Raw genomic sequence first — 14,443 nt, 5'->3', positions numbered from 1 at the left:
AATTATTTTGAGTTACTCTTCCATCAACTCCCTTCTAACCACTGTATGAGAAGATTATAGGAAAAACACCAAGACTAGTGGACTGTGGGTTCCTTTTATGCAAAGTCAACTCTTCTGGGTCACAGTTACCCAGCAACAAAATAAAAGTAGTTATTTATAAATTGTATTAAAGATAGAAAGCATAATGCTGTATTATTTTTTTAGAATTTTGGTTCTTTTCCCAGCAGGAAAAAAAAAATGCTGGGATGATATTTTGAAGCACATTTAAGGTTTCTATAAAGAAGCTCCAGTTCCAAAGACTAAGACCACCCAAGATTAAATTTCAAGAAGAAATTTTTCATAAGACTTGTAAAATTTCAGAGCTGTATGAAATCTAAAAGCATGTTCAGTGTTTCCATTTTCCAGATGAAGAAATCAAGGACTCAAAGGCTTATGGACTTTCCCAGAGTCACATAACTAGGTCTCAGGACACTCAATGTAGAAAAGAATGTCTTTGACAAATAGGCCTTGGACAGTTTTTGGCCTAGGACGGTTGTTCAAATTCTATAGCCACTTAAACGAATCTTTCTTCAACTAATCTCCATCTACTTCAATTCATCCAGATCATTTCTGCCAAAGTAATCTTAACACAAAAGAAACTTTTCACTTCGTTATCCGAGTTCCTGTCACGCCAGCAGTCTACAGAATGAAATCCAAACTTCTTTAGCATAATACTGAAAACCCTTAACGAGCTGGCTTCAGGCTGTCTCCTCAGCCTTATTTCCCATCATTCTCCCTTTTCGCTTTTTACTGATAAACCAGCCTATTCTCCATTCTTTTACTACGCCTTGGCTCTCTGTCTTAGCTGTGCCTGTATGACCTCCCCCTTGCAGTTTCTTTAATCCCTCCTCTATTTGAAATAATCTAATTTTTTGTGCTTTGTTTCTCTTTTGCTTGTTCCTCTGTAACAGAACTTACTAGAGGGGAATCGACTGCCTGGATTCAAGTCTCAGTTCCACAATAAAGCACTTAATAAATCACTTAACCTCTGTGCACCTTGGTTTTCTCATCTGTAGACCGGGCCTGATAGTACCTACCTTACAGGGTTATTGTTGGTTTAAATGAGATAAAGTGTGGAAAGTTCTTGGTACAAAGTAAGCCTCCGAGTGTTAGCTGCTGATGTTATTAAACACTTCTCTATAACTAGATCATAAACTCTTGAACTCAAGGAATGTGGCTTTCTCATAGTCCAGAGACCTGACACAGTGCTTTACACATGAATTATCATGATTAAATTTGGGGCTAGGTTATAAAGGAAAATTATGAAACTATATTTCCTGGAGATGTGAAAGGCCCAGTCACCTGTCTTCCAGGATTGTTTCAGTAATGTTTTTCCTGAAAGCAGAAGCTTGCATAGATCATCAGCCTTTATAAGTAAGTGTGGTTATTTTACTGGTAAGTATTTGACTGTATAATATGCCAGTCTTGCTGACCTCCTTAGGATTTCTCTGGACTCAAGACCCTTTACTACTGAACTCACAGCGCTCTAATATTGATACTTATACAGAGGACCAGGATGATGTAAGTACCCTGTCGATCCTGAAGAGAACTCTGGAGGCTTCTTCAAGCTTGTGGGTTCTCCGTTCTCTTGAAGCCATCCATACATTTGGTATGTTTTGCAGAGACTTGGTTCTGCCAAGATGGTTTTAATTATTTCTGCTAAAAGGAACAGACTCAAGGATTTGATCTCATTTTAGATGTGGTTATCCCCAACTGGCCATCTTATGGCACATTTTAGTAGATACTTTCAATGTGTTTGGTCACCATTAAATCAATCTCTATTATCTCTTGGGGCAAGTCAGTAAAATAAATACCGTGTCCTGACTCTGGTACTCTTTTCATGTTGTTTAAATACTTATTTAGTTGTATAAGACAATTCAAGTATTTTCTTTAATAAAAACCCTTTCTTTTACATTGCTTTGTTTTCTATGGCAAAATACAAATGCAGTTGAAGAACCACCCAAAAAAAAAAACCCCTTCTACTATCCACTCTAGGGGAAAAAAATAATCCACATATCTAAGAAAGTTTTTTACTACCTCATCTTCTACATATTTTGCTAATTAATTAGTGAGAGCAAAATGGACTTGTGTGTTGCAGTCCCACTCACACACACCACTCAAATACTTTACCTCATTTCTGCTTTCTGGGTCATTAGTAACTTTTTTTTTTTTTTTTTTTTTTGGCTGTGTTGGGGGCCTTCTCTAGTTGCGGTGAGCGGGGGCTACTCTTCGTTGAGGTGCGCCGGCTTCTCATTGCGGTGGCTTCTCTTGTTGCGGAGCACGGGCTCTAGGCGTGCGGGCTTCAGTAGTTGCGGCGCGCAGGCTCTAGAGCACAGGCTCAGTAGTTGTGGCGCACAGGCTTAGTTGCTCCGTGGCACGTGGAATCTTCCCAGCCCAGGGATCAAACCTGTGTCCTGCATTGGCAGGCGGATTCTTAACCACAGTGCCACCAGGGAAGTCTCAGTAACTTTTTCTCTTGTCCTAAGTGCTACTATGGAGAAGGAAGTTAACATGACCCTAAAGTGGGACAAAAGAATTTTTTTTTTACAGTAACACCTGTCTGTAAATTTTTTCTAATGAATATAGGAAATTAAAAGTTCCCTCCCACACAATCCACCTTCCAGAGAGTACCACTGTTGACAGTTTATTAGGTATTCTTTCAGACATTTTGCTTTCTTTACAGTGTGTATGTGTGTGTATGGTGTGTTTATATGTGTGTGTGTGTGTGTGTGTGTGTGTGTGTGTGAGATGGGTGTGTCCTGTTCAGTTGTTTTAACAAAAGCAAGATCATATTATACATAACTACCACTACTTTCTTTTTTAACTTATGATGAATATCTTTCAGTGTCAGTAAATATAGATCTTCCTCATTTTTAATGGCTGTATAGTATAGATAGATACCTCTATTACACACTGTAGAGATATAGATATATTTCTCTTCCCCTGTTGTTGTACATTTAAGTTGTTTCCAAGTCTTTGCTCTTACAAATAATGCTGCTCTGAACTTAGCCCTTAGATGACAGAAACCTCCCAATATCATAATAATCTGACACTCTAACTGAAGCATATCAAGTACTCTATTAAGGCAATTCATATTTTTTGAAAAACTGTGGTTAACAAATAGTGGCATTCATAAGAGTTTAGAGAAAGAAACTAACATTAAATTCATGTTGTGTTTTTCCATATGTCATCTTAATTAATACTCCTCCTATGAAGTAGGAGATAGTATTGTATAGATTAGAAAACACTAAGGATCAGAAGGGTGAGCAATTTACCCAAAGTTCTATTAGGGAATCTGGGTTTCAAACCTAGGTTCCCTGACTTCAAATCTAGGACTGCTTCTGCTGTCCCACATTGCCAGTTTGGCTAGTCTAAACGAAATAAAAATAGCTTGTCCCAGTTGCATGATTCCTTGGCTCAGACATGAGCAGCTAAATCTATGGTTTGCTTCTTCTGGATGTGAATGCAAACAACCATAAAAAGTAGTCTCTACTTGTGAATATTACATATTTTGTTGAAAGAAAAAAATTATGTAAGTTATTAAGTTGTGTTTAATGTGCCATCATTCCCTGCTCATTGTCAAGATTTCTGCAATCATTGCTCAGTGGTATTTTATAGCACTTACTTCCTTGACTGGTGAATTATACCATGTTATCCATTGGTTTTATCGGAACCCTTTTGAGAATTGAGCACCCAGGGAAATTTTCCCAAAGAAGCTATCTCCTATCCTCCCTGTAGCACTTTAAAAAATCAACTAGATCCCTTCTTCCTTGTTGGTAGGAAATCTATTGGCCATTGGGGATACCCTAGGGTTGTGCACAGATCCATGGCTGAAACTTTAGAAAGTCCCCTCTGGTCGTTTGTCATTTGCCTATACCCATTGCTGCTGAAACATCAACTGTTCCAGGCCGAATGGTGCAGTAGTTCTACAGTACCCAATCCCACGCTTGGGGCATGGTAACCTTTGGTGAGCTGTGAGCCCCTATGCCTCTGGACTTTCTTCCTGTATGTACCGAGGACCCATTTCCTTTCAGGTCTTGCCATCTCACCACTGTTGCTACCAAACACGGGGCAGGTCCCTCCTCCCTCTGATTTTTCAGATCTGATTTCTTGACCTCTGTTTATCTGGGGACTGTTCTCTCCCCTTTGGCTTTCCTCAGTCTTGTTTGCCTAGTGTCCCCTTCTTTGGTTAAACAAAACAAAACAAATAAAACAACAAAAACAGCTCTTTTCATGGGGCTGATTTCATCCTCTGGCTCCAGGACTAGGTGCAGAAACCAGGTCTGGCCAGTTGGAGTCACAGTGATTGGTTCAAGAATGAGCATGTCCTGGGACTTTGCTGGAACTGCTGGAAAAGAGTTGTTCTCCTTCCTTTGGGCGCTAAAAGCTATAGAGGGGAAAGCTTAGTGCTGATGGCCCAAGTTTACCAACCACTCCTAAAGAGCCTACCTAAGAATAAAGCCATCACAGAAGAAAAGAAGCTGAGAAGTGGAGACAGATTTCTGTTGACATTTTAGCCTTTGGATCAAGCCATGCCTGAAGCCAGAACTATCCCCGGATTTTTCTTTTATCTGATCACATAAATTCCCTTTTTCCCTTAAGCCAGTTTGAACTGGTGTCTCTTTTAACTGAAAGAATCTTTCTATACCTTCCCACTTTCCTCTTAACATTAAACACATCCCTCACATCCCGTGCTTTGGCATGTCACTTTATAATCTTTCAGGTAGCTTAGGCTTTTACAAAAGACAGAAAAAACTGTTGACTTCAAGACGCTTCTCTCTCTTTTTTTTTTTTTTTTGCGGTACGCGGGCCTCTCACTGTTGTGGCCTCTCCCGTTGCAGAGCACAGGCTCCGGACGCGCAGGTTCGGCGGCCATGGCTCACGGGCCCAGCCGCTCCGCGGCATGTGGGATCTTCCCGGACCGGGGTACGGACCCGTGTCCCCTGCATCGGCAGGCGGACTCAACCACTGCGCCACCAGGGAAGCCCCAAGCTGCTTCTTAAAAAGCACCTGCAACTGCTTGAAATGGAGGAAAGAAATAGAGCAAAATACAAATTAATACCTAAAGAAATATATCACACCATAATATTGTCTTAGCCTGTTTGGACTACTATAACACCACAGACTTAGGTGGCTTATAAAAAACAAATTTAACTAGATGTTAACTAGATTTATTGTGGTGATCATTTCCCAATATATACGTATTATATTGTACACCTGAAACTAATGTAATGTTATATGTCAATTATACCTCAATTTTAAAAAAAAGGGAAAGAGGATTTTTTTTTTTTTTTTTTTGGCCGTGGCGCGAGCAGCTTATGGGATCTTAGTTCCACAACCAGGGGTCGAACCTGGGCCCTTAGCAATGAGAGAGCAGAGTCCTAACCACTGGACCACCAAGGAATTCCCGAAAAGAGGAATTTTAGATGCTGAAAACAAAACCATCAAAGTCACCATTATCTGCTCATTTTAACACATGAAGATAATAGGGACTAAATATAACACATCACTACGGTATTTATCAAAAAGCTAAAAGATCTCTGGAATTCAATTTTTTCAGATAAAAAAAATCAGTGAGGTCCCTACACTATATATTATGTAACATCCCCATCAGAGAATGAAGCAGTATTCCGTAATCACAAAACATCTAAATATTCACATTAAAGGGAACAAATAAAGACTGTAACTAGCCTCATGCCAGTTCAAGTCAGGCTTTGCCATGAAATGAGCATGCTGTGAACCTAAGATACAAAACAATATTCACTGCAACATCACGTTTTAAACATTTATTTCTCACAGTTCTGGAGGCTGGAAGTTCGAGATCAGGGTGCCAGCACGGTCAGGTAAGAGCCCTCTTCTGGGTTGCAGACTTCTCATATCCTCACATGGTGGAAGGGGGCTAGGGAGCTCTGTCAGCTCTCTTGTATAAAGGTGCTAATCCCATTCATGAGGGCTCTGCCCTTATGACCTAATCACCTCCTGAAGACCCCAACCCCTAATACCATCACATTAGGGGTTAGGTTTTTAACACATGAATTGCGGGGTGGGGACACAAACATTCAGATCATAGCAAATATATTTTGAGTAATGGGAACAGTTTAGAGCTCCTAAATAAAGATCAGAGGTAAGGTGACCCATCAGGTCCCAAGAACCTAAGGTAAGAGGAAAAGAAATTCCTACTGTGCTCTGATTCCTTACGTGGGGCCAATCGTGAGCTATATACAGCCTGAGGAGAACTGAGAAAGATGGTACCAGCACGAGCTTTCTCCTTGGCTGGTCATACAGCCTGAATATCGTACTCTGCTTTATCCATCTGGCACAAATACGTCCAGAACATGTGTCATGTAAACTCAAGTAGAAAAAAGAACTTTTCAATGTTGGGTTTTACTTCTTGTAAAATGTTGAAAACCCATGTATCCAGGAGTAAGTTGTGAAGGTGATAAGCCATCTATCTTGAGCCCCTGTGTCTACAAAAATGGTGTCTCAAAGTTAGCCAGCACTTCTACCCAGGATTTCCAGTAAGGTGGGCACAAGGACACTTACCTCTTGCTCACAGAGTAGCCTTTGGTTGGTTGCTCTCAGCCTCTTGTGACTCTTCCCTCTTCTGACTTCCTTACCTCTTTCTGAGCTCCCTCCTCTCCTGCCTTGCTGGTGCTGACCAAATGCCATGATTTACACCCCGTGACTCTTCTGCCCAGAGCGCCTGGTGGTAGGTAAGCTGTCTCTATTTTGAAGGGTTTTGTTGTTTCTGATCTGGCCTATAGGAGGCACTGGGGTCAACATCTGAAGGGCTTCTCTACCAGACAGTGACTACCACAAGTAGCACATGTTCTAAATTATAAATGAAGGATTCAGAAAGTGAAGGTTGTGATTTGAGAAATGACCTGGATAAGAAAAACTGAGTGCAGTTCCCTTAGCTACTACAAGCTAGCTGACCTTGAGCACATCACTTCATCTCTCCTGATTTCCATAGAAGGAATTGGAAAGGTCCCCAGCTGTGGGCTAAGGGCTGGTTACATCATAATCACCTGGGGCCATTGTTAAATATTCATGTTCCTACACTTTGCTACAGTTCTGTGTCAATCTCCCAGATGGGAATGTACGTATGTTTTCTTAGCAAACAACCCAGATCCTTCTGATGGGCACCTGGGTTTGGGAACCACCGCAGTAGATGATCTCTTCTTATGCTAAGAGGTCACTGAGTCTGCTGCTGTGTTAGCCCGGTTTGGGTGGAGATGGACCTGGCAGGGGTGAGGAACTGCCAAGCCTCTCCCAAGGAGTGTGTCTGGGGGGCTCTGCGGAGGAAGAGAAAGTTACTACTTTCACGCATGTCGCAGGTTCTCTGCTGTCTTTCTTCAGTTCCTACCACGGGAAGGCAGCAGGCACCAGGGCTCCACTGGTCTAAACCACAGTTTTCTGCTGACCCAAAGGTTCTAAAAATAGAAAAGAGGTGCAAATCCTGCTCCCCAGCCTTTGCGGGGGCAGAGAAAAGCAGAGTGCCCAGGGGGAGGTTGTTATGAATGACAAAGTGGTAATTTCTTCCCAGGGGTGAGGAAGGTTTTTCCCTGTCCCTGCCTCAAGCTGCAATGGTGCAGTCTGTTACCTTGGAGACCAGCAAACACTTCCCGACAGGACAAGCTTCCCTGTTGAGTTGCTTGGAGGAGCTTGGAGGAACTAGAAGTGGGAACCAGCGAAAACAGTCCTGGGATGACCAGGGGCCCTTCTCCCAGAGATGGAGAAATAAATGGAGCAATGCAGGTGAAGTTGAGAGTCAGAAGGGTTGACAGGGTGATAAAAGAGTGGGCGGGGGGAGGCCCAGACTCTAAGCTCTGGACTAAGTGAGAAAGATTTAGGGAGCCTGGGTCTTAAGCACCTGCTCCCTACCTGCCAGACATTAGTGCTGATGTGCTACGTGCTGGGGGTGCAACAGCAGACAAGGAAGTAATGGGGCTGCTCCCGAGAAAGTCTGTGACAATTTGGTAAGAGACGGCCAGGAGGCAGCAACAGGAGGGAATGATTTCCTCCTTGGGGGTTGGGGGGCAGCAAATGGGGTTCTGGAAAGACTTCCTGGGTTTTCTTGTCAAACAAAAAGGGCAAAGGGCAATTCTAGAAGTAGGTCCAACTTGAACAAAGAAGAGTATGAATTAGCAAGGTGTGTGTAGGTAGGGGTTACCAGGGTGTGTAGAAGGATGCAGGATGAGGTAGAGAGGTAAGCAAAGAATAGATCCAAATGGAATGAAAAGCCTTGTGAAGAAGGTTTGACTTGCTTGTCCACGGTACTGAGAATCCATGGCAGGGTTCTAAACAAGTAGTAACATGAACAATTCTGCATATCAGAAAAATCATTCCGGCAGCAGACTGTAAAATGGATTGGATGGGGGAAAGACTGGAGGTTATTAGGCAGTTAAAAATACAAACGCTGGGGGTGGCTTTATCCTGGATATTTAGGAGAATCCTAGATCCAGCTGTTAGCAAATCAGGAAGTTAGCTGAAGATTTTCTTTTATCCACTAATCAGGGCTACCTCTCTCCCTTTGACAAGATGCCATCTCCTAAGGACCGGCTTGCATATTCTCTTCCCCTCCTGTGACCAGTCTCCCAAGGTAATGTGGCCCACCTTTCTCTAAACTCTGGACCTGCCCTGAGTACATTTATTCAACAAATGTTTTTTTAGCAACTACTATGTTCTAGGCAATGTTTACATAAAACTGTTCTAACAGTGAACATAACTAAGTCCCTGCCCTCATGGATCTTACTTCTAGTGGATTGATGGATGAGGGAGAGTGGGCCAGAGACAGATAATAAGTAAATATATAGAACATCAGATGATGAAATGTGCTACAGAGAAAACAAAACAGGGGCAGGGAGGTACTGTCTGAGATGGGGTAATCAAAGAAGACCTCTCTGATAAGGTTTCATTTGAGCAAAGGCCTGAGGGTAAGGGCTGTCCAGCTCTGCCTACCAGCTCTCTCTGGCACCTAGCATGCACTCTATAAATGTGCACGGAATGAACGAGTGCTTGTGTCATATGCTGAAGTTCTTGAAGATGCAGCAGATTTTGAAATGGTATTCTGCATTCCTGTAGCCCTTTGTATTTTACAAAGCTCTTGTACGTTCTCAATTTCATTTGATCCTGCTGACGATGGAGTTGAAGTAGGCAGGGCAGTTACTATTATCCTCGTGCCATTCTGCAGATGAAGAAACCAATGGTTCCGTGCTCCTTCTAGCACACCACATTGTTTTGCTAGTTTTATGCAACCCAAACACCCCTCCATTGGCCAACACAAGTCATCCCAGAATCCAGTCGTGCAAGCCTCTGAATTCATTAGGTTGTTAATCACTCACTGAAAAGAGGGAACTAAGACTGCGGGGTGTCCAGTGTTGATGAGGTATTTCTATTCCAGCAGTCTCTGCCACAAGAGTCTCCCAGCAAAGCATATTGAAGTAAAACCGCTTTTCTTTTTTTGAGACATTGTCACATTACCTTGGTGCTTCTCAAAAGAAAATTCCTCTGAATAAAAGATTAAAGACCCCCAAAGAAAAAAGCAAGTTGCCGAACCATCATTAGGCTATTTAATTTAATGGTTTCATAAGAACACACACTCCAATGTTGAAGCTGCAACTCCATCTGGAGTTTCTCACTTGCGGTGTTTTAGACAATATTTTTTTTGTTGCAAGTAACAAGAAATATAAATGAGGTCACTTGGGCTTCCCTGGTGGCGCAGTGGTTAAGAATCCGCCTGCCAATGCAGGGGACACAGATTTGAGCCCTGGTCGTGGAAGATCCCACATGCCGTGGAGCAACTAAGCCCGTGCGCCACAACTACTGAGCCTGTGCTCTAGAGCCCACGAGCCACAACTACTGAGCCCATGTGCCACAACTACTGAAGCCCGTGTGCCTAGAGCCCGTGCTCTGCAACAACAGAAGCCGCTGCAATGAGAAACCCACACACTGCAACGAAGAGTAGCCCCCGCTCGCCGCAACTAGAGAAAGCCCGTGCAGCAATGAAGACCCAACGCAGCCAAAAATAACTAAATAAATAAATAAATACATTTATAATAAATAAATAAATGAGGTCGCTTAAGCAAAAAGGAAGGGAATTAGAAGGACCAAGTATCTCATGGAACCCAAGAGCAGAAAGTGAAGTCAGTTCTTCAAGAACTGAGGTTTACCTCCCCTCCTCAGAATATTTACTGTCTGCCAGTCCCTGCTCTCGCATAACTTACAGTCTAATGGGAGAAAGATGCCAATTCTTAAAAATCACACAAATAAATGTATTATTCTAAATTAAGATAATTACTTTTAAAGAAAGGAGCACAGTTGTATGACAGTTTACATAACACAAAGGAACCTGGAATAGAGTGGGATGGTAGAGAAGACTTCCTAGAGGAAGTAACATTTGAGCTGAAATGTCAAAGATGAGTGGTTGGGGGGAGGGGAGGAGAATGTTCCAGAGCAAAGCCAGCATATGGAAAGGCCCTGCGATTAAAGGAGCCATACAGCATTCTAGGAACTGAAGGGGAACGGGGTTGTCGAACACTGAAGCAGCGAGCAATGGTGGAGTGGGAAAGCTGGAGAGGTAGGTGGGCAGCAGCCAGAGCTTGCGAGCCTCAAATGCCATCTTACGGATCTTAGTCTTTATCCTAGAAATAAAGGGAAGCCTTTAAACAGCTTTGAGCAGGAGGGAGAAGAGGGGGTGTGACCTTGGATTTGTGAGGGGGGTTGGCTGCATGGTGCGGCTTGTGGGATGTTAGTTCCCCAACCAGGGATTAAACATGACCCTCAGCAGTGAGAGCGTGGAGTCCTAACCACTGGACCGCCAGGGAATTCCTTGGATTTGGGGGAGCAGGTTGTGTTTATTAATTTATTTATTTTTGGCTGCGTTGGGTCTTCCCTTGCTGCAACTAGAGGAATGCTGCGCACAGCAACAAAGACCCAACGCAGCCCCCCAAAATAATTAATTAATTAAAATAAAAAAAATAAAATAAGATACTTTATAAAAAAAAGGTCTAAGCTCAAAAGACACCTTCACTGATCACCTGACCTATGCAAAGCAGATTCCTCTCCTGATTACTATCATATTATCCTGTTTACTTCCTTCACAGTACTTTCCACAATTTGTTATTACTATATTTACATCACTCTCCCCCTCTGGGAGGACAAGGACGATGCCTAGCTCAGTGATTGTCAACTGGGGACAACTGTGCTCCCCAGGAGACATTAGGCAATGTTTAGAGACATTTTTGGTTGTTACAGCTTGCGGGGGGGCAGGGTTGCTACTGGCATCTGATAGGTAGAGGCCAGCCGTGCTGCTAAGCATCCTTCCATGCACAGGAGAGCCTCACGACAAAGCATTAGCTTGTCCAAAATGTCGAAAGTGCTGAAGTCAAGAAACCTTTGTTATCTTGTTCACTGTTGTATCCTCAGCATCTAGCACAAAGCCTGATACCTAGTAGGTGTTCAATAAGTATTTATTGAATGAATGAATGAAAGAACCGTTGAGCTGTTGTCTATATGCTGCACTTACCCTTTTCTGGTATTCTTTTCCTCCTTAGGAAGATAAGCATTGGGTGTTTTTATAATGGCCACACAAACTAGTCCTATCTTCCATGGTCAAGATAATAAGTTTCTGGAAAATCATTGGTAAGCATCTTCTCTGACTTTGCAAATGAAAACAACAACAACAATATTTTGTTCACGGGAGTTAAGGGGGAAGTACCTGCCTTTAAGCGAGACTGGGTAAATGGTCGATACATCATCTTATACCTGAGGGCTTCAGTTACCTAACTACCAAAACAATAGAATAAAATGTCTTATGAGCCTGGAGTCCACATTTTATCGGGATCTACACAGGAAACTTTCCCAGTTACTACACAGAAATAAAATGTTTCTGGAGGCCCTGACAACGTAGAGTCAACGTCTGGTGCTGGGGCATTGATCAAATTACTTTGTGTTTTTTAGCATGAGGAGAAACAATGACAGAGATCCAAAGAAGCAATTGAACCAGAAGAATATCAATGAACGTGGCCAAAACCTAGACAATGGACTACTGGTTACACATATTAACCAGACACAGGACTTGCTGGTAAAAACCATAGTGCTTCAACTGAGTGGCAGTGCTTACAAATCATAGTCTGGGAATGCAGAATGTGTTAAGCTCTGGGTATTTCTTTCTTCACATAGGATCTCAGGACTGAAAAGGATTAGTTACACACTCATCTCTGATCCCCTGCCTTTAGAAATGACTGAAGAATCTCTATGCCGTTTATAGAAATTGTATAGCCTTCTTGGCCATATCATTAAATATTCAGGGGGATGTGAAGACACTGTCTTTGTTATCAAATCTTGAAGACTAAGGAATTTAATTCTAAGATTCTCCTTCCTGAAATTTGTTTTTCCTGTAGGATTCCCTAAAATCTAGATCCAAAAATCAGTTTCAGGGGCTTCCCTGGTGGCGCAGTGGTTGAGAGTCCGCCTGCCGATGCAGGGGACACGGGTTCGTGCCCCGGTCCAGGAGGATCCCACATGCCGCGGAGCGGCTGGGCCCGTGAGCCGTGGCCGCTGAGCCTGCGCGTCCGGAGCCTGTTGCTCTGCAACGGGAGAGGCCACAACAGTGAGCGGCCCGCGTACCACACACACACACACACACACACACAAAATCAGTTTCAGGAAGTGCCACTGGAGTGAGAACGTTATGGCAGGAGAATTAACCTCTAGAATGACCAGAACTGTGGTCTTAGGCTGACTCTCAGTGTGTTGATGAGCTCTCTTCGCGTGGTGGTGAGTGGATTGTCTAGAACTTGCAATTCACTCTACCATAGAGACTATTGTCATCAGGGGTTGTCCGTGCAAGTCTGGCCCATCACCGTCTACCTATTCTACACTAGAGTTTAACAATGGTCCTTTGAAATGATAATCAGTCAAAAACATTACAGTTTTAATGCTAGCAATTAAACATCAGGAAAATAGTTGGGCTTTACTTTTCTCCAGTATCGGCACTTATGGGAAAGCGAGTTTAATTAAAAGGAGATGAGCAAATGTCAATAGAGTCTGGAAATTCTGAAGGATCCTTTCAATGACTTTAGATGTTGATACTATGAGTCTTTATTTCACCTAATTTCTTATCAGATACACGACTTTCCAGGTGTACAAGGACCCCTCTTATTTATTAGCCACAAATGGGGCCTCCTTTACTTCACAAATGAATAGCAGTGGGAAAGAGGGAAAGGATTGCCCCAGCACAAAGATCTTATGCTTCTGTATGTAAAGCACATCCTTCAGTATATAATCAGTATGTCCTACAGTCAAAATCCATCATGTGTTTCATGGTGGCTCTTCAAATATTAATAATACAAAATCCATGTCCTAAAAAGTGATGGATCATTTCAAATGCAAGTAAAATGGAAGACAGGTGAATTAGAAGTCTACCAGGTTCAGTGTTACCAAAGGGAGGTGGTTGTCCTGAAAGATGAGAAGAGTGACACCTAGTGTTTATATGCTGCAGAGCACCATTTTCCTAAGCGAGCGGCTGGGGCTAAGATTATAGGCGGTGCTGTTCTGGGGCGGGACTGTTCTGGGGCGGGACATTAATTAGCAGAGAATCACATACGGAGAAAGTTGTCTTTTCAGCCAGTTCTCTCTAGATCCTTCACAAAGATAGTCACAGTTTGGTGGTAATTTAAAGGCAATATAGTATCGTGATTATGAGCGTGGCTCAAGCTATAGTGCTTGGGTTTGAATCCCAGCTCCAACACTAACTAGCTGTGTGACTGGACAAATTGCTTAATTCTCAATATTTCAGCACCCTTGTCAGTAAAATGAGGTTAATAACGATGGAACCTATTTTGTAGACGTAATTAAGTTAATACACGGAAAGTGCTTGTCACATAATAAGCACTATTAAGAGTTTGCTCTAATTATTCGTGTTTTCACACTTCTTTAACACTTGCTAATTTCCTTTTTTTTTAACATCTTTATTGGGGTATACTTGCTTTACAATGGTGTGTTAGTTTCTGCTTTATAACAAAGTGAATCAGTTATACATATACATATGTTGAAACAGAGGGTGAGGAGGTGTCAGTCACAGAACTTACGCAGCCAATACTATCTAGCTGGAATATGATAGCAGCAGTTTATTTTCATTGCCTTTGTTTGTTTGTTACCGTCTGTTTATGACCCAACCTGAGGGGAAACAAGAATCACTGTTAAGAACCGTTTATGCAGCAGCACTCCAGGCCACGCTCTAGATCTTAGCGTCACGCACCCATCTTACAGGTGGAGAAAGAGACACGGGGCTTGCCCAGCATCACAGAGCTAGTAAGTGGGGGGCCCAGGACTGCACTCCCTTCTCCCCTCCCTCTCTTCCTCTGTCCTTTCCTCCTTCCGAATCCGCTGTCTGATCTAA

The 14,443-nt window shown here is 42.7% G+C and overlaps 1 protein-coding gene across 4 annotated transcripts in view; it reads left to right on the top strand.

Annotated features, from left to right (window-relative positions):
- The first annotated feature begins 6,671 nt into the window (after positions 1-6,671).
- The window catches only part of LOC115861079 (von Willebrand factor A domain-containing protein 3A), a 46,462-nt gene continuing 38,690 nt past the window's right edge, over positions 6,672-14,443 (top strand). For 2 of the 4 annotated variants that reach the window (XM_060285172.1, XM_060285171.1), the window contains exons 1-2: positions 11,609-11,682; positions 12,001-12,124. In XM_060285172.1, the coding sequence (XP_060141155.1) occupies positions 12,081-12,124 (44 nt within the window). In that variant the 5' untranslated portion in view covers positions 11,609-11,682; positions 12,001-12,080. Of the gene's footprint in view, positions 6,753-7,478; positions 7,798-8,556; positions 8,642-11,594; positions 11,683-12,000; positions 12,125-14,443 lie in introns of those variants that run through there. The other 2 variants (XM_060285169.1, XM_060285170.1) reach the window with 2 other exon arrangements.

Source organism: Globicephala melas, chromosome 15 (assembly GCF_963455315.2).
Source record: "Globicephala melas chromosome 15, mGloMel1.2, whole genome shotgun sequence".
In the NCBI taxonomy this organism is placed as follows: domain Eukaryota; kingdom Metazoa; phylum Chordata; class Mammalia; order Artiodactyla; family Delphinidae; genus Globicephala; species Globicephala melas.
Note: the sequence above shows the minus strand (reverse complement) of the source record. Positions and strands in the feature narration are given on the sequence as shown.